Here is a 26,506-nt window from a genome sequence, read left to right as displayed (position 1 = left end):
ACAAAAAAATGAGGGGAGGGGGGTACTGTAATAGTAATAATGAAACATACTTATCTTGCTGGCAACAAGGTCACGTTAACCTGTGCAGTGCATGATGGCACAGGCAGGGGAAGGTGTAACCCTACCCTGTTGTGACATCAGCAGAGCAGGCTGAATGGCAGGCTCGTCAAACCGGTGTTGAAGCCTGCAGCAGTGCCTGCCTCAGTTCACATTACCACCATTTACTCACCTGCGAGGCTGCGTTTGGGTGGCTTGTCCTCGTTATCCCTTTACCTGCATAAAATTCTCACTTTCGGCCCTTTTCCCACCCCAAACTGCGCACATGGAAACAGGGAGCAAAAAGAATAAATAAAAATAAAAAAGAAAATACTAAAATAAATTCCGGCAAAAGAAGATAAAAAATCAGTTAAAACGGGGAAATGGAAACGAATGGGATTGAAAAGAAACTGACAGGTAAGTTTTATCTTTTTTTTTTTTTAATTATGTTTAGTTTTCTTGATGAACTTGTGTTTTGCATCTCATGGGTGTAGCCACTTTAAGAGCTCTTCAACAGAGAGCAAATATAGGAGGCATTTTTAGTGTGTTTTCCCACCCTCGCATTTAAACTCAATCAATCTAATTTTCTTCTTAGACTGTGGATATTTTACCTGTTCAAATAAGAAAAAGTCCCACAGCAGTTTGTGTATATAAATATATGAATATAAGCTCAGTTTTCTCGGCCAAAAGGTGTGGCCGCGTTCAGGCATCTTCGTTTCTCCTTGTTGCAATCACAAGCAAACGCTGCCAAACCAAAACAGCACCTAGTTTATTTAGACAAACACCTCTTGTTCAGCAGGAGGAAAAGGAGGGGACCAAAGTTCGCCCTTCTCGACTTTCATTCGTTGTTTTAGTCCAGTTCTCTTCGATGTGTGCTTTAAAAACAAAAACAAAACGAGTAAAACCGAACTACGTTGATAAATCTCAGCGACCGGAAGTATCGCCATGTCACCGCCAGGGGGCGCCAGAACACCGAGGTTTTAAAATGAACCCTAGCTGTTATTTACAGTCTTCAGATTAAAGACACACGCGTCACTAATGTGCTTTACGCTTTAAAATGTCACTAGCTACATTTTAAACATTTGTAGGTTTTGTCCTGGCTGCGCAGGTAATGTTTTGTCAATGATTTCTGTCGTAGTTAATTATTAGCTGGCTTCTGCTACGATAATATATAATGTTTTGTAAATTCCCCGCCTCCTAGCTAATTTTTAAACTTACCATGGAGCAGAGCCTGCTTTACAAACACACTGCCGGCAGATCTACTCTTATTTATCTTAGCTTGAAATAACACCTGAGGGTACTTTAAACTCTCCGGAACTTTACTGCGGCTTTCTGCGTGGTGTCTGGTGTTTATTGAGCTGAAGTCGGTGTCAGCTGACTGTCTGAGAGGGAAGTCCTGCAGAATAAGTAAACTCCGGGGTCAGTCCACGCCCTTCTGCAGACTCCCGGCTGTCTCTGGTAGTGTTTCAGTACATGAGAGCAGCAGCAGCATGTCATGCGTGCAGAAACAGCCTAAACTCAGCAAGTCTGAGGAATTACTTCACCATGCCTCCAGCCAGAAGACCATACAAATAAGTGCTAGACTTCTAGGTATGTTGCAAAAACTTTGACTTTGAAATCTGGAAGCTTGTGGTACTACATTGTTATCTAGGGTCAGACAACAAGCTTGTGTTCAGGATTAATCTCTCCTATGAAACGTTGAGGCTTCTAATCAGTCTGGTAGTTTTCAGCTTTGAAATTAACGCAGACAAATGGGGAAGGTGGTTTTGCAGGTGTACTGGATTCATCTCGGTGGGTTTGGATTGTAATCGGTCTCGAATTTTCCTGCTTTTCTCAGGTATGGAGGGTGATCCGGACCTCCAGTTCCTCCTGACTGGTGGAGACCTCCTCAAGGTCCGGTCCCAGTCCTGGAAGAAGACTCGATTTCTAAAACTGCAGGACGACTGTAAGACCATTTGGCGCCAGTCCAAGAAACCCTTCAAGTCGAGCCAGACCTGTGAGTGCTGCCCCTGCGTCCCACCTGCACACCTAAATACACGAGTCTTACACATTTTCGTTACTTTTGACTTTTTATTACTTAGCAACACCAAACTCGTGTTTTCAACGCTGACACACCTCAAACTATCTCTGATAACATTTCACCTCAGACCGATTTCCCCTCATGGGCTATAAGAGTGATGGATCAGTTATAAAGTTGTAAAGTAGGTTTTTGATTGAACGGCCTTAGTCTTATCACACACAATTGAGTTGTTCATGATATCGGTTCAGAGGTTGTGTTTGTAGGGATAGTATATTTTAGTGAGGGTAGGAGTGTCCTAAAATAGGTCTTGTTATAGTATTTTCGTCCTGTATTACATCCACAAACTATTTTCAAGTGATACCTTATTGTTTTAGTCGTATTTGCTAAGATGCATAAAACAGCACTGCACTTAAGTAACTGCAGACTTCAAAAAAAAAAAGCGGAGATAATCTCTTGTTCACAAAGAAAGCAGCTCACTAATGCTCAAAAACGCCAAAAACCTTTCGCAGAACAAACAATGCAAAAAATAATAAAAAGTGTGTCTTTATTCCCCCCACTTTTAGTTCCAGTTTCCAACATCTCAGCAGTGCAAATTGGGCGTCAGTCGGAGGGTTTCAAGAAGAACACGGAGGAGCAGGTGGAGGGCCGCTGCTTCTCCATCATGTTTAAGGGCCGCCAGAAGAACCTGGACCTGATCGCCAGCTCAGAGGAGGAGGCTGGGCAGTGGGTGAAAAGCCTGCAGAAACTCATCACCTGCATAAACAACCAGAGCCGGCAGCAGAAAGCAGAGCAGTATCCTTAAATTAACATTTGAGTTACAGAAACTCCCCCAAANGAAACATCTCATCAACCTGTATTTATGATCTCTTGTTCTACACACACACACACACACACACAGTAAAACTTTACTTAGGCATGTGGTAATTTGTGAAACAGGTTTTTGCATTATCTATGTATTTGCTTAAAATATCTCCATATATTTTAACGTTTTACTTGTAAAACTTGTTCTTACAGCCCTTCTGCTGAGAATTAGGCAGTTTGACAGAAACTCTTCGTATCGCCTCCTTACATCAAAACTGTCACAGCTGGATCTTCAGCTGCCTGAGGAAAGCAGATAAAAACAAAGATGATAAGCTGTCTCAGTCGGAGATGAAGAGCTTCCTGAAGCTGATCAACATGAACCTGGATGACGACTACGCTGAGTTCCTTTTCAAGGTGATGCCGATAGTTTAATATACGTCCATTCCTGCAGCACATTCAAAAAGTCACTGGTATGAAGGCAGGTTAGGGTCAGTATGGGGTCTAACAATATTAATGCTAATAACAACAATACTGTTATTTTACAAAGGTGATGTGGTTAAAAAAAATCAACATCTACAAAACTCTGAGTCTCTGAGGAGCAAAAATAGGGAGAAAAACTTTACAGGTTTTCAAAAGATGTCAAAGAAGGATAATTGAGAACTTTTAGATTTTTGTTTCGTTTTCTAATATTAATTTAAGGAATCTGTGTATAAACGGAAAAGACACAAGCTGAAATCAAATATCTTATTGAATGATCACTCAGAAAACATTTCGTCAATAATAGTCATTTATCAACAGGTGATAGAACCACAGGAACACAACAATATAGTTACGTTCACAAATGACACCTAACATTTTATGTCCTATCACTTTTATCCATCAAGACAAAGGTAGACCTCACTGTGGACATTCTGAGATCTGTGTTTTGCTTAAAAACACTGATTTTTTTAGTTTAAAATAGATTTAGCTAGGAAAGTTAGGGTTTACATCTGTGTGTGAAAACATAATTTTGTATTGTTTTGGTTGGATATACCTCATTATGTCTCTTATTTGTTAAAATAACTGCTTTTCAACCTACTTTGACAAAACCCTGCCACCTTTATTACTACTTCGTTGGTTTGGTTTTAGTTTGGACTGACTAAATGTTAACCGTTAACATTTCCCCAACACAGAAATGTGACACATCAAACTCTGGATACCTGGCTGGGAAAGAGATTGAACATTTTTACAACCTGCTGACCCAGCGCGAGGAAATTGACGTCATCTACGGGGAGTACGCTCAGAACACGGGCTTCATGAGTGCCAAAAACCTGGTGGACTTCCTGATGAAGGAGCAGAGAGAGAAAGCCACTCTGGCTGATGGACAACGAATCATTGAGACGTTTGAGCCGGATGAACACGGTTAGTGTTTCATCAGGTTTTTTTACCCTGGGGTGGGATGTTTTAGCTTTAAAACTCTGCTGTGGTTTTCTCTTTATTTAAATAGATGTCTGATGATTTAGAAGAAAAGTCTGAAATTAATGGTATTTTTAGCATTTTGGTGTATTTTTAATTTTAGGATAAGAGTACAGATCTCAGTTTGCTACTCTGTGAATTGGACAAAGCCAGCGTGATCTACTTTAGAGGTTATTATTGTAAACGATGCAGAAACTCATAATGCACACGGTTTAGTGCTTTATATTACTGCACCTCTAACCTCCCCCCCAAAAACCTGAGTATTTTCCAAGGCAGATTATCATGCTGGTCAACAAGCTTTTGATTCAAAAAGATTCTGGGTGACAAGTGTACCATAAAACTGAAGTAATATAAGCCATTATTTATTTATTGTTTTATGAATATATGGTATTACTGTTTTACACACTTAATCTTCAGTGGTTCCCTAACATTTTTACGCCTATGAAGCTTTTATCACTGTTTTGAGCAAAAGAGACCAATTTTACCATCAGCAATGTTTTATCCTGGACTACAGTATCAAACAATGATCATATAAATTCTCATAAGAAGACATGCTGGTGAGAGTTACATCCTTCATCAGTAAATTTATGACTTGTCTTTGTGTCCTTCCAGTCAAGGAGAAAAAGCTGCTCTCCAAAGATGGCTTCCTCATTTACCTTCACAATGCGGAAGCCATGATTCTCAATCCTGAGCACGCAGAGGTGTACCAGGACATGCAGCAGCCTCTCAACCACTACTTCATCTCCTCCTCGCACAACACTTACCTCATGGAAGATCAGCTCAAAGGGCCCAGCAGCACGCAGGCTTACGCCAGGTAACAAATCATCTGTCTTGGTGAGCCGAACGACTTCAGCTTCTGCAGATGAAACCTACACATCAAAATAGACTTTACCTTGTTATGTCAGGAGCATTTTTGTTTTGTGCCAAAGTTTAGTGACATTGCTACACTAATTGCAACATCACAGTACACACACATTGCATCACTAATGATGAGTATGACTGTCAGAGCTCTGCTGAAGGGCTGCCGCTGTGTGGAGCTGGACTGCTGGGATGGATCAGAGAATGAGCCAGTGATCTACCACGGTTACACCCTAACCTCAAAGATCCTCTTCAAAGATGCTATCAAAGCCATCAAGGAGAATGCCTTTAAGGTGTGTAACATCAGGTAGGATTCTGTATTGAACTGGATGGCCTCCATTAACTCTTTTGTTCTGGTTGTGTACCCACCCCCAGACATCCGATTATCCGGTTATCCTCTCCTTGGAGAACCATTGCAGTGTGGAGCAGCAGAAAGTCATGGCCCAACACATGAGCTCCATCCTGGGGAGCGCGCTCGTCACCTCTCCCCTGGGCGACGACATGCCCAAAAACTTCCCATCCCCTGAGGTTGGTATCCACTCGGCTTGTTTTATCGAGAAGCTCGTGGAGAAAAGCTGTGGTGGGGGAGGATGTCATTCACAGAGCGTTACAATGTTGGGCATGTGTGTACACCGCCTTCCAGGAGCTGAAAGGAAAGTTCCTGATCAAAGGAAAGCGTTTAAACAAACTGGAGGTCAGCTTCACAGAGGTGGCAGCAGCTGCTTATGACACGGACGTGACTGAGGAGGAGGAGTCAAATGATGAAGGAGAGGAAGATGAGCAAAAGGAGAAGAAGAGCAAGGTAGGTGTGACATCATTGGTGTGCACATGAATCAGCGCTTTAACAAGCGTCTAATTTTGCTCATGTCTTAAAGAAAAAGCTGAAACTAGCCAAAGAGCTGTCCGACATGGTGATCTACTGTAGGAGCGTCCATTTTAACAGCTTTGAGGATGCCAGGAAAAACCAGAGCTTTTACGAGATGTCATCCTTTAAGGAGGGAAAGGCCGTGAATCTGGCAGAAGAGTCGGGTAAAGAAAAATGTCTCCGATAGTGCCTAAACTCTGCCTCTTCACAATGAGAAACCTTCGTTCAGCTTTGTACATGACTCTTTGGTTTACTCTGTGTTTTCTGCAGTAAACGCCTACATCCGTCATAATGTGGAGAAACTGAGCCGCATTTATCCCTCAGGCTCAAGAACCGACTCCTCAAATTACAATCCAGTACCACTGTGGAATGCTGGCTGCCAAATAGGTGCAAAAAACCCTACAGAAAAATGGAATTACCCTCTGATAATAACACAGCAGTCATCGGGAATCACCGATGGCTGATGGCCTCGTATCTCATTCATCGCATTTCTTGCATTCTCTTTCATTATTCTCTCAGTTGCCTTGAATTTCCAGACAGACTGCGCAGAAATGGACGTGAACCAGGGCAGATTCCTGGTCAACGGCAAGAGCGGCTACGTCCTCAAACCGGCCTACATGAGGGACAGCGCCACCGAGTTCGACCCGATCACTCTGACCCGAGGAGAGTGGCTGAAGCACAAGACGCTGCACATCATGGTGAGCTCATGAGCGCGAAGATAAACATTCTCTCGCAAGCATTCGCAGTAAAAACCTGTTTGAAGTCTTTGTCTCTGTCTGCCACCAGGTTATATCAGCTCAGCAGCTGCCTAAAGTGAACAAGAAGAAATCCTCCATTGTGGACCCATATGTTAAAGTGCAGATCTATGGAGTGCCGGCTGATACTGCAAAGAAAGTGACCAGTACTGTTGATAACAATGGTAACTTCTTAAGCTCTTTAATACATGCAGTCTGTGATGTTTTAGCTAACTTTGCTTTGTTGGGTCTGTTTTGTGGATTTTTCTTTTGTATTTTTCTATTTTTTTTATGTTTCTATGGCCCGTTCCTTTAAAATATTCATGATAAAGCAGGCAGTCCTACGTGTCAGTGTTTTGTGTGGCTTTAGGTTAAAATACCACAAATGCCTGACTGATGAGTCAGTTGCACATTTCATTGTTGTTCACGCTGACACGTAACACACATAATGTATCAAGCGCATCAGTGCCCTCTGGGAGCTGTCAGAATGCCTTCAAGGAAACGCGACGAAATGTAAAAGATTACCAGACAGCTCCTGCAACGTGCTGGACGTAAGATATGAAATGATGCACGATGTCAGCGATGCATCTCATTTCTGATGGCACGTTTCTGCTTCTGTGTGAAAGGTTTTAACCCAGCCTGGAATGAGAACTTCCAGTTTGATGTGTACGTGCCGGAGCTGGCACTCGTTCGCTTTGTCATCAAGGATTACGACACTACGTCTGATAATGAGTTTGTCGGACAGTACACACTTCCTTTCAACAGCCTAAAAATGGGTGAGTTTTTTGTTTTTTTTCTTTTCTTTTCCCCCCTCCCTGTCGCAGTAACACAGTGTTGTGAAACCACTGACACGCCTATGTTGTCTATAAAGGAACAGAAAAAGGAACTTTTCCAAATTTGGGGAAGCAGTAGAGATCTTAGTTTGCGCACTGTACAAAGAGGCCTTGGTATTCTTGTTTTCTGATGGCTGACTGCAGCTGCTTTGTGCCTCCACAGGATACAGACACATGCCTCTGTTCAATAAAACCGGAGACCTTCTCCCTTCAGCTGGACTCTTTGTTCACATCATGGTCCTCGACGGAGAATGAGACATCAGACTACAGGGGGCTTCGTTCAACAAAGCCATGTTTTAGTTCTTTTATTTTATTTTTTACGTTTTCTTTTAGATTAACTTATTAGCTCTATCCCAGTAGTTGATGTGACGGCAGCAATGATATGATAATCTTGCCTATGTTGAGGGACAGTTTGGTCATTAATCACGTCGCAGAAACAGTTCTACAGTGTTTGCATTGGATTTTAACTCGTCCCTAATTTTTGGTCAATTTTTTTTTTGTCTTTTTTTTAATCAGATCATCATTTTTTTTAGAAAACCAAGTCGACATGAAAGCAATGTTTTAATTAGTCATTGTAGCCATGACATATAATTGATTTGTTTGTAAATCAAGAATAATACACTGAACACAAACATCTGTATGTGCATTGTTTTCTTTCCTCTAACACTGAAAAAGGTATTGCTTATGAAGAAACAACTGTCCAGCTGCGCTCATAGTACTGTATTTATATCCGGTTTGTTCCTAAACACAGTACGGTTCTCTAAGAAAGACAAATCCTGCAGCTCAGTAAGAACCTTCAGGACATTCGTGAACCAGTTTACTTAATGCATACGACACAAGACAGGTTTTTTGTTTTGTTTTTTTTAAGCTGAGCTCCTATCATTACAAGGAATAAAGTTATTACAAGTGAACTTTGGGTGGACACACCCTTCGTACACAGTGTCAATAAAAGAAAGTTCAGGAACAGGTTCTACAGAAGTCTAGGCAGCCCAGGCTGAAGTTCCTCCACTTTAATTTAAAGTGATCACAAAAAGGCAGGAATTTAATAAAGAAAATTTAGAAAATGCTAAGGCATTCCCAAGAAGTTTTAATTTAATTCTACATTTTAAACTAGCTTCACTGGGTCTATGGTTTGTTTAATTAGTTGATTCATTTGTTTCGTGTATTTTTCCAGAACATAATTATTGTCTGCATAGTCTTTTCTATTTACTTCAAATAGCTTGTTAACAAGGAGCAGCAGCGGATCAAGATTATTATTTTTTTTCTTAAGGTGGCAAAGGTGTGGCATGAGGTTCCAGCATGGTGGAGGTGAAACTTATTACATATTTTATTTAGTAATGAATTGGATACACTTTACCTGTTACCTGTGTGTGGATTTCAAATCAGCAGGTCAGGATAGAGATTGTTCTGTGGAAATAGCTGCAACTGCCACCATTATACAAAAATATATTAACTAGATTACAAATTTATTTATTTATTTAACCTTTATTTCACCAGGAAAGTCCCATTGAAATTAAAAACCTCTTTTCCAAGGGAGTCCTGGCCAAGAGGCACAATTAAAATGCCATTCAAAGAATTATTTTAAAACTGTTGCAATTTAAAGAAGCCTTCTCAAGTGCTCAGTGAGATAAGTTCAGTTAGTTTCCAGTCTTTTTGCAACGTGTTCCATGCAAATGGAGCAGAGTAGACAAAAGCCCTTTTCCCCCGCCAATTCTGTGCGAAGAAAAGGAACAGAGTCGAAACTGATCATGTGAGCACAAAGAGTAAGAACCAATAAGGTGGTAAGAGTTTTCCACCAGCGGCAGCCCCAAGAACCGCCACTTACAGTTTGCAGTTCTGACAAAAATTTAAACTGTCATTGTGCGGGACTGCCAAGCATTTTGCGGGACTAAGCTACCATTAATTTTGACAAACGACAAGCAACAACCCTCCATAAAAATGTACTTTATTGTGACATCTGGAAAAAATGAAAGGGCAAAACAAATCCAGCTGACTGTAAAAGTCTTTTAAAGGAAGAAGTAAAGACGACACGACTCGTGCCCGTTTAAAGTGATGGTCTTTGGCCTTTAATAATGTAATATATTGAATGTTAGTGGGGGAAAAGAAAAGACATGACAAAATAGTTTTAATGAAGCCTTTATTAAGAAAAAGAAAAAATAAGATGATGCTCAGGATGACAAACACTCTGCCAAAACTCAAAAGTCAACAAAAACCAAAAGTGTTATTTTTCTAATGAAAAGTGAAGAACCTAACCCAGACAAGCACAGTGACCCAAACTCAAGTGTTTCAGAACTTTGGTGTTAAAACAAAACGATCAATATGTGAGAATGAGTGAAGTGATACACAAAGAAAAACTGGAAGGAAGCAAACACACACACAAACACACACACATCTGATAGAAACCTGACAGAGTTCTTATCAAAATAAACGACTTAACAGATCTAAAAATAGAAAATAAAAATCTAAAATATGCAGTTTATTATATTTTTTTCAAACCAAATACTGACGAGATGCAGGTAGAAAAATATCACAATGACAAACATTTTCAGAGAAAGGTAATCGTGGAGAGATTGAGAGGAGCTGAAGGAACGCTTCATATAAAAAAAGGGCATTGCACCAAATCCATCGTCACGCGCCGGAAACTCCCCGCCAACACATGGTAATGCAAAAGATATGTTCAGGTTTTTCATTTTCCTGAATGAGCAGCAGCCTTTATATTTAAAAAAAAAGACGAAAAAAGTAGTGTAAGTTTTTAAATTAAATACCAAGAACTTTAAACCATGGGGCATACACGGATAACCCAGCTGAACCACATCTGATCTACATTTGTGGCCGGACTGCGTTTAAACTAAACTCCAAATTAAAATATGAAACAACGCTGATCTCACAAAGCATGGAATTGTTTTGTGCCTCCGCAGGAAGTAAAGCATCAATGCCATGATGAAGTTCTTTGCTTTTTAGCACCCCAGTAGGGCTTCATTTTGAGGTGGACCCTAACGACCGAGGGGGGCTGCGTTGATGGGTCAGGACGGATCTGTAGGCTCCGAAGGCATCCTATACTCAGCTCTGCTCAACGAAAGCTGGGAAATATGGCAATGCAGGTGACTCTTTTGGCTGCGGTGACTGGAATCAACCAAGCAACATTCAAGTTGTTCCAGCACTTTTAACTTGAAATAAATAAAAGAAAGAAGAAGGATGCTTGGAGGTTATTTTATCTGCACTAACTGTGACACCAGAACCAGCTTAACTGTTCCACCTCGAAGTGCTCTTACACAAACCAAACAACTGGGATGGAAACTCCGCTCCAAAGAAGGTTATTGCCATGGTAGCTAACGTTGCAGCATTTGGTTTTGCTGGGCTCCTCTCAAACTTAGGCACTGAGGTGAAGAAGAGTTTGAAACACAAGTCTGGGAAGATAAACATCAAATATGGTCTTCTCTGACTTCACAGCAGGTCTGGATAAAGGCCAGGCCGCGACCGCGTGCAAATCAGGAGAACACCGTCCCGACTGAACTCTGTTCCCTAAAGACTCCAGTATCACAAAGAAACAAAAACAACATGGCGTTTGACCAGTTTTGCCGTAACAACCTAGACCATTTGAAACATCTAAAAAAAAGGACACCTTTGTAAATGTGCACCATTTTGGAGAAAGATCCTTGAGTGCAAAGAAAATTTAAAATAAAAGAGCTATCTAAATAACGCGACATGACAGGAAAGGGCCTCCTGACAGCAAAAACAAAAAATGAATTTGACATTTTAAAATAAAGAGAAAAGAAACGTGACAATTTGTAATGATTTAACAGTTTTAGCTCAAACCCTGGTAAAGACATGACTGCCTGTTAAAAATAATTTCCTTATTTGGCAAATAATAAAATGCAGTAAGGGTGATAAAAGTTAAGAGACAGGATAATAAATGGCACAGTTTTATCTGAGCTTTCAGATCAAACAAAAAAACAAACCGAACGACTGTACTTGCCGGTGGGACGTGAAAGACACGACTGCGAGCGGACTCCTTCGCCTAAAACAAATCAACTATTCCTACGTAGGATGAAAGCAGAAAGAAACAAAGTCACACCTATATAATGGCACAAGCATACTGGAAGAAAAAAAAGAAGAATATGAGACAAATACACAGCTTTTGCTGATCAAAAAAGTGAAGTAAAACTTCAATTTTGTGTCCACTTTAAAGCATATTGTGTGAAAACAAAACAAAAAAAACTGAAGTAATCTGAAAATATGCCATGTACAAAATAATTCCTCATAGAAACAACATTCACACAAGGCACTTCATTCAGTAAGAAAAGAGTCACAGTCCTTTCTACTACCAGAAACTGCCTGCATAGCAACAATATGAGGACAAAATATTTTCCAGACTTTTGTGCTATACCACAAAAGAAGTCTCAGATGGAAAGATGTTTTCTTTTTTTTTTTTCCTTTTGGTTTTAAAAATAGCACTTCACCAAATAGTAAAACTTTGTCAATTTGAAAATAATGACCAGAGTTCATTCCTCTTAGTTTTTCCCCGATGCTATGAACTAGGGACACTCTGTACACTTTCTGTTTCGTTTTGTTTCTGTTCGTTCGTTCGTTTTTCTGTGAGACACAGTGGTCCTGGGATGACGGGTGTTTTTTTCTGATGGCACTCAGAAGGCAGCCAGTCACCAGGAGAGGAGAGCAGAGACACGGTTGCACGGAGGTTTCCACAGTGAGATTCTAAGGTTGTGTGTCCTTGAGGTCATCTGCCCCCCCGAGTCTGGAGGAGGTGTGGCTGCAGAAAGGGACAGATCGACAGAGAGGCGGCCGGAGAGCACGGCGTGTCCTGCTACCTGCTTCTCAAATTCTGCAGCACTCCATAAACCTCGTCTTCTTTGCTGATTCCCTCAAAGAAAGGCAGCAGGTCCAGGAGCTCTGTGTCATTCATGTCGTCAAACCAGGACTGAACCGGGACCTGCAGATACAGAGGAGCAGCTGTCTTAAAGTACGCGTGTACACATTTTTTTCAAATGAGGCTTATGAAGGGAGAACTGAACCTACAGCATTCTCCGGATGGAAAATATACGAGGCAGGTGAATTGTCAACAATAATAACATTGCTGAGCTCTCGCCCCAGTCGGCTGAGGTCTTTAACGTAGTTCCCTCTGTGAAAAACGCAGGATTCTCTGAAGAGTCGCGCTCGAAACACGCCCCACTGATCCAGCAGGTCTGCCACGGGGTCCGCATACTGTCCGGGTCAAACACACAGAAAGGTGTTACGCACACACACGCACGCACACACACACACACACAGGTTGAACATTTCCCGAAGCACAATATAAAGAGTTGATATTTGCATTTGATGTATAATAAAAAATAAGTAGGAGTGAAGCACATGTCAGAGCTGCAAAAACTCATTTTTGACAAACTAATTGTTCTGCTATCGTTTAAACAGGAAGCAAAGCAAATTGTCTTTTCATAAATGTGTACCAAGCGAGGAAGATGCTTCAGGAAACTATGACACAAAAAGCACAGCTGAATCCTAACTTTTTATTCAGCATGAGGAATATCAGCTAAGGTAAAAGCATTAATCACATTTACCAGACAGGGACAAATGTGTTAGGATCCTTTTGTTAAAGAAAGAAAAACCCACAAAGCTCACTAAAATAACTTGAAATTGATTAGAGTATTAATTAAAAAATGACTAAAAATCAACTAATAAAAATCAGTCATTGCTTTTGAATTTTGGTTCAACAAAATTATTTTAAAAACAAACTAATAAAACTGGTTTTGACATAAAAAGATGGTATCTTAACTTAATATTTTGTTTGCCAGCCTTCTGAGACAATCCCTGCAGTCAGGTGATTTCTGTCCCTCTCTCTGAGACGTCTTCACCTGTCCACAGGTATTTTGGTCCACTCCTCCTGAACAAACTGCTCCATCTGTCTCAGGTTTGAAGGTTTCAGCTCCTTCCACAGATGTTCAACAGGATTAAGATCAGGGCTCAGAAGGACACTTCAGAACAGTCCAATGTTTGGTTCTGATCCATTCTTGGTGTTTTTAGGTTTGTGTTTTGGGTCATTGTCCTGTTGGAGGACCTATGATCTGTGACTGAGACCAAACTTTCTGACTCTGAGCAGCACATTTAGCTCCTGAATGTTTGATAGTCTCGAGATTTCATTGGACCCTGATCAGATTCAGGACCCAGATGCAACAAAGCAGGACAGAGTCTTTGTGGCTTCTCAATATGTATTTTGTTAAATTGTAGTCAGGGTTTTTTATGATTTTGTGTCCTCTTCAGTCATTTTCCTTAAATCCACTTTGTCTCAAACAGACCAATGGAGTGATCTGACACTGATGACCTTTGACCTCAGAGTTCACCTCTAATCTCTTTGGAAGTTGTTCTGGGCTCTTTGGTTACCATTCGCATCATCCGTCTCTTCAGTTTGTCATCAATTTTCCTTTAGCAGCCACGTCGAGGGAGGTTGTTAAACTTCTGAATAATCTGAGCAGCTGTACTCTCAGGAACATCCAGCTGCTTGGAGACGGTCTTATAGTCTTTACTTTTAACATGGTGTCAATAATTTTCTTTCTAAGCTCCTGAGACAACTCTGTCCTCAGCTTTCTGAGCTCCATGTTCAGTGTGGTACACACCATGATACCAAACAGCCCTGTGACTACTTTCACCCTACAAACAGGCAGACTGACTGATTAAAGGATTTAAGACACCTGTGATGCTGATTTTAGGACACTCCTTAGTTTAACATGTCCCTTTGGTCAAAAAAATCTTTTTAGTGGTACCATCCTTTTTGTCATGACCAATTTCATGACACTTGTTTTTATTAAAAATATATTTCTGTTAACCCAAAATTTAAAAGCAGTGACCAACTTTCAGTATTTTTTCCTTATTACTTTTGTCAGTTTCAAGTTATTTCAGTGACCTTTTGTGGGTTTGGTTTTCTTTAACGAAAAAGACACCAAGGAATTTGTCCACGTCTGTAGATGATTATTTCTGGGTCTCTTTCTTTAAACTTACCCAAGTATTTTTGGCAAAGAGAAATAAAAAAAAAAAGAGAAAGAGAGAGCAAATCGAAGGACGTGAAAATTCAGAGAGCAAGAGCAGATTTATTGTTCAGCAGGTGTCACTGGTTGGTAAACGAAACAAGTCAGAACGGAAAGCGTCACCACATCTTTACACACCTTCGCAAGACTGGCTGTGAAGAGCACGCATTCAAACAACTCTCCCATCTTCTTCAGAAACTCGTCCACGTGTGGTCTTTTCAGCACGTACACCTGAAAAAAAAAACACCACATCTAATTAAAACACACTGAGAAGGACAGTGTCCAGCAGGTCCACAACAACATGATGGTAGAATCATTTTGCAGCAAAAAGGACTTTTATCATCCATATCACCATCATCGATAACCTGTCTCTCACTCTTCGACCAGCAGCTGACACCCAGTGCAAGTAATCATGAATAGGCCAACCAGGATACACACAGCCTATCCTGGATTACTTGAAGTGAGTAACAGCCAATTTCTTCAGGGTCTTCACACAGGAAACAAACTGATCCCTCTCCTCCTAATATAACTCATCTACTTGACTTAAAACCGTCTTATTATTGGGTTTCATACATTACCTGATGAACGGTACCATCGATCTCCACTGGTACAATGAAATCAGCATTACTGATGGGCTGTGGAAGGAAATCAGATGTTAAAGTGTTACAGTAATACTTTAACTGACCAGCAGAGGGCCTCCAAGTAGCACCAAAACTAATCACTGGGTTAACTCGTAGATGTACTTTTATAGGAACATAATGACTTTGTTTTTTTATTATGATGTATTGCCAAATCACGCCTTTCTAACAGCCCCTGACTGTAACCAAAGTAGTAATTTACTAACTCCAATAATGTAATGGTTTTCTTTTGACAGAACTGGACAGAAGGAGGATAATTTGAGGTTTGGGTGGGGGGGACAAAAACGGAAGCAAAAATAAATTTAAGACGCCCAATATTCTGGAGTTAAACATCACCTTATACTGTATCTAACTGCATCTATGATACTTTTTTTTTTTTTTTTTTTAAAGTTCAGTCATTTGGAATTGGCTTTTTGAGTAAAAGTTTAAAATAATATTTTACCTGTTGTGGATAGTTTCTTGAACGGCCTCAGTTTGTAAAAAATGAAAAACAAAAAAAACAAAAAACAAACAGACAACCTGAAGGCAGCTAAGAGCAAAATTAATGGAACCATCTAAAAACATCTCTAATCTCCCAAATTTTAGAGATTCATATGAATGCCATTCTATAACCCTACACGTTGCTGTCAATTACACATTGGGATTATTTAGATAAAAGATTGTGATTATTTACAGACATAAAAAGCATCAGGCATCCGTGAGATGTAGCACTTCTGGAAGAACCAGGGGTCACTGCCAGCAGGAATTTAATATTTCTGCCAAAATAACCACATACTGTAAAACCACATACTGACATTGTAAAACGGCTCCAATCTTCAAAGTTTTAAGAAAGACTCATGCTAAATTTATTTTACAAAACTTTACACTGTATAACATTTGACACTACATAGTTATTTTGGCAGAAATATTCAGAAAATGCCACCAGATGTGACCCCTGGATGCCCTGGAAGAGCTACAGCTTGCTGCTCCTGGTGCTGTTGACTCTTGCACAAACCCAAAGAATTCAAAGCAAATAACTGTGTCATGCAAAACTGATCCCAGTGTAAACAATTATAAGAGCTTTTGAATGAATCACTATAAATGTAACTTCTGATTGGAGCTGTTTTAAGACAACATCAGTGTACTTTGGTCTAAGCTGCATCCAGACTAGCTGCTAGCTCATCAGTTTGCTTAAAGAAAAAAAAAAACTTCTGCAATAAGTTATCTTTACCAGGTAAGATATTATTTATTCATCTTTTACACAGAAACCCATTTCAAAATGGCCTAATTATTCCTTTCATTTTGTCTTTTTCTTCCAATTCATCATTTGTTTACAGCCATTTAATGGTTTTAACAGATTTATCTTCCAGCTTATTATTGGTTCGGTTTTGATTATTAGGATTAAAGCAACTCCATCTCACTGGAAATAAATACTTTAAAGAACAAATAAAAGCATTCATCCATCCACAGGTAGAAGCTATAAAGATGTCAGAACTGTTAACCTCAATTTTAAGGACCTCATCTTTGGGTTTTTTCTTACCTTAAAGGAGCTGTGTACGAGTGTTTCATCCAAGTCAATCACCACACACTTTCTACCATAGTCAGATATTTTCATCTCTGGTAGGAGGTATTTAGCTGGTGGCTGGAGAAAGGACACAGTAAGCAACGTCAGATGAGTTTTTATTAAATAACGGAAGACCGTTGAAAGGCACGTGTGTTAGAAATAAAAAGACTCCTTTTAAAAATGCAACAAGGAATCTAAAATTAAGCTAATGCATAAAAATGTGCCAAAGCTTTCAAATGTCATCATTTAAATTCCTCAGTGAAATGTTTCCTGCTGCAACCAAACATCATTAAATCCAAATATATAGACCGAAGTGCAGACTTTCAGCTTTAATTCAAGGGGTTTAAAAATACACAATTTATTGGTAAAGTCCATTTACAGCAAACAAAATTTTATTTGAAGCTTCCTTTCTACCATTTGTTTAGTATTTTATGTGGTTTTAAATAATACACAGGAAATGAAGCTACTTAAGCAATGTGTGTATATTGATTTTGTAATTACCCTCTTTAAAAGACAGCTACAGATCATTACAAACCGCAGCAATGTCACATCTGGCACTTTTCAAACGTTTTATAGGAGACATTTAGGGATAATGGTTAAACTGCTGCTGGTGATGATTTTCCTCTCATCTCACCGTCATTTGGCACATCAGAACATCCCCGTGTGATTAATATTACAGGTGACTTGGTTTACAGCTAAGAAACAGAAATTTATACTCTCATCCTGTCAGTGAGGTGCGACCTCACTGACAGGATGAGGTACCTTTTGGAACCTTTCTGGTTGGAGTTTACATGTTCTCCCCGTGCACGCGTGGCTGTACTCCGAGTACTCTGGTTTCCTCCCACAGACCAAAAACATGCAGGTTAGGTTAATTGGTAATGCTACGTTCTTCCAAGGTGTGAGTGAGCGTGTGGTTGTTTGTCTCGATGTGTCCCTGTGATGGACTTGAGACCTGTCCAGGGTGTCCCCCGCCTCTCGCACGATGACCACTGGAGATGGGCACCAGCTCCCCCGTGACCCAAAAAAGAATAAGCAGGTAAAGAAAATGGATGGATGGATGATAGTCCCTCTATTTTGGCAGGGTCGGTAATATTTAGACTGACTGAAAGTGCGTGTTGTCTATTATTGCTAGAGAGATGATAGAGACAAAGAGTGCCCAAATCATTTATCTCACATGTTCATGAAGAGATAAAATACACGGATTAGTTCAGCAACATCAAAAACCAATATGAACTTAAATGGATGAGCTCAAAAATATTTTTCCCTTCTCCACAATTTCTTTTTTTTTTTTTACATCCATAGTACTACTCAGCAATAAATGTGCCTTGTATCAGCTGTGTTTACATATACATTTATTGCTAGAGTAACTAGAGAAAGCTTGCTAAAAAAGAGAAAAGAAAGCTCAAACTAGGCATATGTTTCTATTGAGTGTTTAGGATGGACAAAACTAGGCTGCATGAAGTTGGCAAAGGTGATAGCACGCTGCATTTAACACAGATATTGCCGATTAGATGCTAAAGTTTTAGAAATTAAGAACCAAACTGCATCAGTCAGATGCAAAAGATGTTTTCCTCAACTAAAACTCCTTGAGTTATAGGAGCTGGAAAACTTCCTAAAAGATAACATCATCAGCTTTCTCACTGTTGTAGTCACAAAAGAGGAGGGGAAAACTGCTTCAACAGCCATGAGAACTTTATAAAAAACATTTCTGTGGGCAGTGTTATGGCAGGGGAGGTATGGCTGCCAAAGGAACTAGGTCACTGGTGTTTTAATTGATGATGTGACAGCTGATAGAAGTAGTAGGATGATTTTTAAAATGTCTGAAGCGCTATTTTTACAACAGTCAATTTCTGAAAACTAATACAGTAGTGCTTTATAGTGCAGGCAGGCAATGACCCTAAAACAGTCACCATGAGCTGAATAATACATAGAACGTGTTATCAAATGGACATCTAAAATAAAAACAAGTGTGTGTGTGTGTGTGTGTGTGTGTATATAGGAAAGAAATGCAGCATTTGGTCTTTTTCATAACTTCTATACTTTAGGCTGTCAAGGATTTTGCATTTTAAGTACATAAAACATTCCTTACAGATAGCTTATTTTTTCTCAATAACTTATCAAAAAATGGACTTTGTGTTGGTTTCCAAACATTTGATGCAGTAATTGTGATTAACCCTTTGAATTAGAGCTGGAGGTCAATTCAATCACTGTCCAGATACTTTTCAAACTCGATTATATCATTCTTACGGACAAAATTAGTTTGTCAGGTCAATCTGAAAATGCCAGTAAACCTGTGTGAAATGAAACGAAGCAGATACTGCGCCTCAGAGCAAAAATATTGCTGTAAAGCAGATGAGCTACACAGAGTGACTGACGGATAACTCGACCAACTTGTTGACAAGGCCAACCAGATCACATTAAGCCCTTCTGTGAGTAAGAGGATCAATCGGTCTCACTTAAGTAAAGGATGCAAACTTAAAGACCAAGTGCCACTATGGGGTTTAATTCTTGCCCTCAACATCATTCATCTGAGTCGATTAGCAGCACAAGAAAAGGATTAACTGGAAGCTTTAGAGGCGACTAACCAAAACAGTTTCACGCCTCATTTATTAGACAGCTTGTGTCTCAAAGAGTTATTTTCTTTACGTGTACAACCAACCAAGTGTCATTCATGCAGGTGAGGCACTTGGATATTTAAGTGCATACACACTTTCCATACAGCAAGTGCCAGGATCAGCTGAAATTAAACTACAGTAAAGGGAACAGAGAAAAAGCTCTCCGTAGAGCAATGGAGCCCACAAAGAAGAAAAAAAGGAGATTACATCAGCATTAGCCCACTCAGTCTGCATGCAAAGAAAAATAAATTAAAATACAATACATACACTAGGAACAGGGCTGACCTCGACCTGGTCACACTAAAACACAAAAGAGATTGACACACACACACACAAATAAAAATAGAGTGAGGGTTAGAAGAGCACACGTAAAAAAATAACAAACAAAAGAGTAACAGAAATAAAACAGAAAGAGGACACTACTCACAAAAAAACACATTGTTTCAAAAAGCTGAAATCAATTTGCAAAAGTAACATTTGAGAACAGCTGGATCGTGTTTATTTGTGGGCAGCTTACCTTTGGGGGCGAGCCGTTCTCCTCCACAGGTGGAGGAGGGGAGCTGGTGTTCGTGGCCGGTGGCTCCGCATTGTAGTTGCGAAAGCAACACAAGAATGTGCTGAATATGCCCCGACTCCTCTGCTTCTTCAGGCTGCTGTTTGACTGAGATGCTGTGAACATAAGAGTGGGCAGAGGATCAGAGGGTGGATCTCCATATTGATTGTCCGTCACAGAACTGCAGCGGGTTAGAAAGGATTTACGATTGGATGGGGGATTGGGTCAAAGTGAAGATTTGTCACAATCTGCTGGTTTCCTGAAATGACTCTTTTTACTAATTGGCATTTTGTAATGCACTGAATGTGATAATATTGTCTTATAACTGGAATGAATTAACTGTAATTGATTTGAATCGGATCCGTTTTGGACTGCATATAATATACGATTTGGACTAGTGCCCTGAAAACACTTGTTGTGAACTGGTGCCATATAAAGGAACTGAATTATTTACATGTCAAGAGATGCATGCTGCTTGAACTAAGAGGAACTACATTTTGAGAGTAATCGTGATTTTCTCTTGTGACCACAGTGGTGTAAACTCCAGAGAACAATGGCCTTGTCAATGTGATTAAATGACATTAGTTCTGATTTTGTAGACTAACCATAGCTGACCCACTGATCAGAAAATAACTTTGCTGCCCGGGTGACTTCATCACTCAAACACTGTGACAGTTCAGAGCATGCTCTTCTCCAATTGCAAATCGCCTCTCATACCAGGACAACGAAGCACAGGCTAAATCAGAGAGTGACATTTAGAAGTTAAAGAAACTGGAGCCACTATAGTTATAGTGGCCTTCCGCTTCCTGTTTGGGGAAGAGCTTTCATCTGCATTTAAAAAAATAAAAATAAATAAAAACAGCATAGGTTTTGCTGTCCTGTTTCAGCTGGCAGGTGAGTGACTGAAACAGCATGAACACGCAGACGCTAGAAACAGAGGGAGGAGGTGGAAGGCCCTGGGACCCTAAAGAGCCTATACAAGGCTGCATTCCACTCCACCTATTAGCACCCCTCCTCACCCAACATGAATGCTTTTGCAGCTAAAGGCCAACGAGGAGTAAACAGCATTAAGTCCGATCTTTTGGCATCTTAATATTGTGACACTACGCACTCCTGACCTTAGACAAATAACACAAAAAAAATAGAGGTTAGTATGCAAAGCTCAAGTAACGCCTGCTAATAATAAAATTAGCCCAGTGCAGTTTAAAGCAAAGAGGCAGCGTTATCAGTCATGACCAAGAATCACATGGATGAACTTTCTGCGCTCTCTAGTTTATCATCTTCCGTCACTGGCCTCCAGTAATATTAAATACAGCTTTTTGAGTGAGCATGCACTGAGTATTTAAGTTATATCTAATCAGTGGCTCACGTTTCTTCATTCCAAAACAAGTTAAATATTATATACATTTAACAACAATGGGGCAAACACTAAAATGCTTAGATCGCATTAAGGAACTGAACACAGATGCATTCTCACTCTGTGCATCTTTTTTATTTTTTTTAAAGGCCAATTTTAGCTGCAGTGTTACAGCAATCAGCGATAAATTGATAAATTAATTTCTTACAAATTATTGTTTTGTATTGCTTTTGTGACGGAGCGATGTCGCGCCACTGACCACTCACAGCCTTTTTTTAAATCTCCAAAAACACTGATCAGCTTCAAAGTTTTTATAAATTAAACTAGACTTTGCTCTGTAAAACTGGCAGACGACTGTTGTCTCCAGTGACTCATCACTACAGCGAGCCACAATATTGATCCCTGCACGGTTCCTCAGAAAACCAGTGAATTACAAAAAGACTGAGACTCGAGTGCACCATTTGGTGGCGTGTTGCTCTCTCGTTGCATCACCTATGTTCAAATCACATCGGCTGAACGAAGCTGAGCCTGGGAAAATTGTGATCAATTATCATGATTAATCTTTCTATTCCTTTTATTAACACTGCAAAAAAAATATTAATATAAAAACAGAAAAACCCTTTGAGTTATCATTCTTTCAGTACGTCCAACTGCAGACTGTTCACTTGAAGGCTGCGACGGCACAAAAATTTGACTTTTTTTTGCCCCACACTAGAGAACCATTTTAAAAAAGGAAGAAAGCTGGTGTCAAAAACATGACCTGTAGATTATAAACCGAGCCTTCATTTCTTCTCATCTAGATTATTTTAACACACACAATTCTTGTCTTAAATCAAACCCTTGCTGCTCGACAGATCGTACAACATGCTGCAGTCTTAGCTGGAACAAACAGGCCACCACCGACTCCTGTTTTATCATCTCTGTTGGTTATCAGCTTCGAAATCTTTACATCGACTTTTATGACTTTGAAAAGTCAAGTTCCTCGTTATATTTCTGACTTGTTAAAGCTTACACTTCAACCCGAACCCTCAGGTCATCTAACAGTAAATTATTAAACCATTAGACGAAGCTTTTATAAAATTAGGATCTCTTGATTTTGTCTTTTCTAGTCTAATATGTCAGTTAAATTTTACAATGAAGCAGTTTGATTTTTTTTTTTTTACTATTTGAGAAAGGCACAATAAATATACATTACAGTAAAACAAATAGATTCTGCTGTGCTTTTTTTCACAGCAGTACAGGCCGGGGTGGACACTGGGTCAAAGAAAACCCACACCAGACAAAAATAGGAAGGTAAAAAGTCATACATTGAGCATCTACCTCCACAACTAAAATAAAACTGGAATTACTTTGGACAGGCAGCATGTAAATCCAAACAAAGTGTGTCACCTACAGATAATCTAGGGATCAGGACCTACTTTCTCCCAAACTCAGTTTTTATTTGTCCAGTAACCACAGACAACTGTTATACAAGTCAAGTTTAAAAAAAATGTTATTAACGTTATTCTTACATGAGCGTAAAAAGTGACTGAGCAGAACTCGAGGAAGCAAAGCTGAGCCCTGATACTGAACGTCTCAATAACTCAGCCCCGTGGAAAGGTGCGCAACTCATTTGCAAAAGAAATTTTAAAAAGAATGAGACAAAAACTAAAATCCTCACTTTAGTTTCTGTAACTTAAGCCTGTTCTGCAATACACATTCTCACAGTTAGGTGCTGTTTTTTAAAACAACCTGGCAACGCACAACTGTGAATTCATACTGTGTGTGTGTGTGTTGTCACTCCAACACAACTGTTGGTAAACAAATCAAGACCTAACATAATACCCCTCAGTCTGTAGTAAACTGCACAGCTTCATGTGTGTGAATGAAACATTTTCAGGCTGCTTCCTGATTTTTGGCCACAGCTCAAACTGAAAGAACTCGAGTGAATCTTTAACCTACTTAAACAGCTACACAACAAACCCTTCACCTCATAACAAAAATATTTGACTTCATCCTGAAAAAAACCCCAAAACCAACAACATTATTTTTGTTTAACAAAAACAACTTTAAGCTTGAACTCGTGTTTTACTGGAGAAAAAAAAAAAACCAAACCACCAACTTAATGTTAATCGTTTTAATGAACCAACTTCTAAAGCTACTATTATTTTCCTTTTCCGCAACAGTCCCAGCTTTTCACTAACAAACACGATAAACCGATTTAAACGACAGCACCTTCGGACGTGTGTCATGCACAGTAACAGTGTCTTCAGATGTTTTTATTTATTGCTGAGCAATAACCATAAGCTATTTTTAGATGGTTTATCTGTGGAATGTGCATAAAGTACTGGCAGAGAGTGATATTGTCTACACCTGCATTGTTTTATCTCTCCAAAGCCTGGCATGATCATCAGTCTGCAGTGAGCATCTATGACTATGATGTCCACATTACTCAGACTTCCTAGCAGTTTATGAGGGATGCAACTTATCAGAGGAAAATGCATCTGTAGGGCTCAAAAGGCTTGTTTTTGTTTGGTTTTTTTTTTTAAACTCATGATTTAAGGAGGAGATGCTGGCCCACACCTCATAAAGCAGGATGACCCTGAAAGCGACTGAGAAGCCATAAATCTGAAGAAATGAAGTGCAAAGACTGAATCCCAGTATTAAAACTATTAAAGCTCAGAGTTAATGGGATGTGGATTTCATTGGATTATATAAAAGGCAGTCAAGACTAAAAAAGGGGGGAGGGGGAGAATAAAACAGTCTCACAGTTTAGAAAAAGGCATCCAGAGACATCAGAGCTGAGGCTGTACATCCTAAAGCTGTCTGGAGTCAAATGTTGTTGAAACTTTATGTCCAACACCACCAACAGCACACATTTTTACTGACACCAACCCCCCTCTGAACAAATCACTATTTCTTACACCACGAATCATCAGTCATAGGAAATAGTCATGCTATGCAAAACAAACACACAAACAGTGCAGCTGTTTTGCCCTATGCAAAAGGCAGAGAGTCCACTGAAGTGGACCGCTATCTGCGTGTAATGTCTCACCAACTTTTTACTTATAAACTCACATCGAGGTGCAGTAAACAAACGCTTAAGTAGTCTGCCAGCTCGTGTGTGCCACAAAGCAGCCCTTACGTTGAACTTGTTGCGTGCCAGATTATTTTTATACAGCTGTTTTTCTGAGCCAGGTGCCTTCGCGGCGGCTAGCAAGCGCGAATAAGCGCTAACGTCAGTGAAGTAGTTAGCCAGCTAGCATGGAGTTCTCCGCCGAGGGTTGACTTTTCCCCTTACCTTTTTCCTGGTTAAAAGAAATGATCTCCTCCTCCTTGGGGTTCGAGACTTGGGTTATTATGGACATGTGGTCCATTGAGACTGCTGGTTATTCCCGTTTTAGTCGTAGTAACGCGCTCGCTTCGCTTGCTAGCAGCCTAAGACGAAGGGGAGCAGCTTGGCCACAAAGCCAGGAAACTGTCCGAGGCGAAGGGTTGTGGCAGCGGCGGTAGCCAGCCAGCTAGCACGGTGGTGACTGGAGGCCAGCGAAGAGCTGTCATCTATGGCTTTCCTAAATATATCATCGCTACAAACGAGTGTCTGCGGGCAACTCCGGGAGCCCTTCGGTTTATATATTAAAAAAACAAAAACAAAAAAACAGCCAGAACCTAGCGTTAATGCTAACTAAGTGAAGTTATGAAGCAGACTGGATTAGCCAGTTAGCTCCGAAGCTCCGTTCGTCCAGCCAAGGGAGGCCGCCGCGTCCGGAACCGACGCCGAAAAACCCGCTCGGAGAACCGTTCGCGTCCAAAACCGCGCATTAAAGCCCCGCGGGGAGCTGCTCGGCGTCCGAGGAGGCGCGCACTTTCGGGAGACGTTTCACATCTGCTGGCCCTGCATTTCCCTGTGCAACATGGAGGCTTTATGTATTTTGAGTCCCATCTGAAGCGGGGGCGTTGAGGGTGGGAGGGGGCGGCTGGTTTCCTCCGACGGATTCCTCCCCAGGCAACTCAGACTCGCGTTGCACAACTCCGAGCAGCTGGCCGAGCTGCGCGCCGCGAGCAACAGTTTATAACTCCCAGGAACTGGAGCTAAAGCGCGACACGGTGCGCTTTATTTACCGCCACGGGCTGGGAGACGAGCCGCACATTCAGTCTAAAACACAACCAGTCATGGAGCTAATACTTCCTAAACTCGTAACCTCTGCGAGGGCTTGCTGCTCGGTTGGGGAGCATTTTTTTAACGAGCCTGGAGCGCCACCTGGTGTCGAAATTAAAGAAAGGCTTTAGAGACAATAGAGCCTTTAAAATAAAAAAGACTAGTTTTCTAAGTTACATAACTGAGACTTTTAAGAGATGATGCTCAGACATTTTTACCTCCTCTAATAATGTTTTTTTTAGGAAACTTCTTGTTATTTTGATTTTATTTATCTTATTCTGCCTTTGTATGGTCCATCTTAGCAGTTTGAACTTTTCATTTTTGATCTAGATTTTTTCTTTTATTCTTAAATTTTGGTGACTTGTGAAGGTTTATCAGTTTATTGGACAGTAACACATTTGAATGTAGTTTAAATCACTTTAGACACTTAATGTGGGACAGTTATGATACTGACAAGATTTGTTATGTGGCTCAAAGGACCATTTTTGGGTAGATTTATGGTTGTTTGGCAGCTATCACCCTGTGATTTTTCCACATTTTGTCATGTTACAGCCACAGACCTCTTAGTATTTTTATCTGATAGGCTGACACAAAGTAGTGCATAACTGTGAAGTGGAGGGAAAAGGTTTTTCAGTCTGTCTTAAAAATAAAAAAAGCTGAAAAGTGCTGCGTGGATTTGTAGTCAGCACCCCCCTGGAGTCATTACTTTGTAGGACCACCTTTTGCTGCAGTTCCAGCTGCAGGTCTTTTGGGGGTTTGCCTCTACCAGCTTTAACACATGGATATGATTTGATTAAAAAATAATAATAATTTTGAAAACATGTATTGTTTTTCCTCCACTTAATCCACCAGTTTTTGTTGATTTATTACATAAAGCCACTGTAAAATATTTTAAAGTTTGTGGTTGTAAAGTCACAAAAATCTAGAAAAGTTCAAGGATTGTGAATCATTTATCGTGTTCTATATAGGTCCTATATCATTATGTCCCTGAGTCCCAAGTTGTTTTATATTCATATATTTATATAC

The 26,506-nt window shown here is 40.1% G+C and overlaps 2 protein-coding genes across 4 annotated transcripts; one reads left to right on the top strand and one right to left on the bottom strand.

Annotated features, from left to right (window-relative positions):
- Positions 1 to 200: 200 nt before the first annotated feature.
- On the top strand, positions 201 to 8,242 carry LOC108238668 (1-phosphatidylinositol 4,5-bisphosphate phosphodiesterase delta-1). 2 transcript variants are annotated; one of them, XM_017420918.3, is made up of 15 exons: positions 201 to 453; positions 1,874 to 2,032; positions 2,620 to 2,848; positions 3,142 to 3,271; positions 4,030 to 4,258; positions 4,925 to 5,126; positions 5,319 to 5,463; positions 5,546 to 5,698; positions 5,814 to 5,972; positions 6,046 to 6,199; positions 6,306 to 6,422; positions 6,555 to 6,733; positions 6,822 to 6,954; positions 7,396 to 7,545; positions 7,766 to 8,242. In XM_017420918.3, the coding sequence occupies exons 1-15, from the start codon at positions 420 to 422 to the stop codon at positions 7,855 to 7,857; spliced, it is 2,265 nt and encodes a 754-aa protein (XP_017276407.1). In that variant the 5' UTR covers positions 201 to 419; the 3' UTR covers positions 7,858 to 8,242. The 2 variants fall into 2 exon arrangements, with proteins under 2 accessions (XP_017276407.1, XP_017276406.1); XM_017420917.3 differs by lacking the exon at positions 201 to 453 and adding an exon at positions 1,495 to 1,626.
- Positions 8,243 to 9,725: 1,483 nt separating this feature from the next.
- On the bottom strand, positions 9,726 to 25,499 carry LOC108238656 (CTD small phosphatase-like protein). 2 transcript variants are annotated; one of them, XM_017420896.3, is made up of 8 exons: positions 24,623 to 25,497; positions 19,950 to 20,101; positions 19,700 to 19,732; positions 16,794 to 16,895; positions 15,215 to 15,271; positions 14,775 to 14,867; positions 12,637 to 12,822; positions 9,726 to 12,550 (listed from the first exon to the last, which is right to left on the bottom strand). In XM_017420896.3, the coding sequence occupies exons 1-8, from the start codon at positions 24,696 to 24,698 to the stop codon at positions 12,425 to 12,427; spliced, it is 825 nt and encodes a 274-aa protein (XP_017276385.1). In that variant the 5' UTR covers positions 24,699 to 25,497; the 3' UTR covers positions 9,726 to 12,424. The 2 variants fall into 2 exon arrangements, with proteins under 2 accessions (XP_017276385.1, XP_017276387.1); XM_017420898.3 differs by lacking the exon at positions 19,700 to 19,732 and having other exon boundaries at positions 24,623 to 25,499.
- Positions 25,500 to 26,506: the final 1,007 nt, after the last annotated feature.

The sequence above is a fragment of the Kryptolebias marmoratus genome, linkage group LG20 (genome assembly GCF_001649575.2).
Source record: "Kryptolebias marmoratus isolate JLee-2015 linkage group LG20, ASM164957v2, whole genome shotgun sequence".
Lineage (NCBI taxonomy): Eukaryota > Metazoa > Chordata > Actinopteri > Cyprinodontiformes > Rivulidae > Kryptolebias > Kryptolebias marmoratus.
This window is presented reverse-complemented; position numbering and strand designations above follow the sequence as displayed.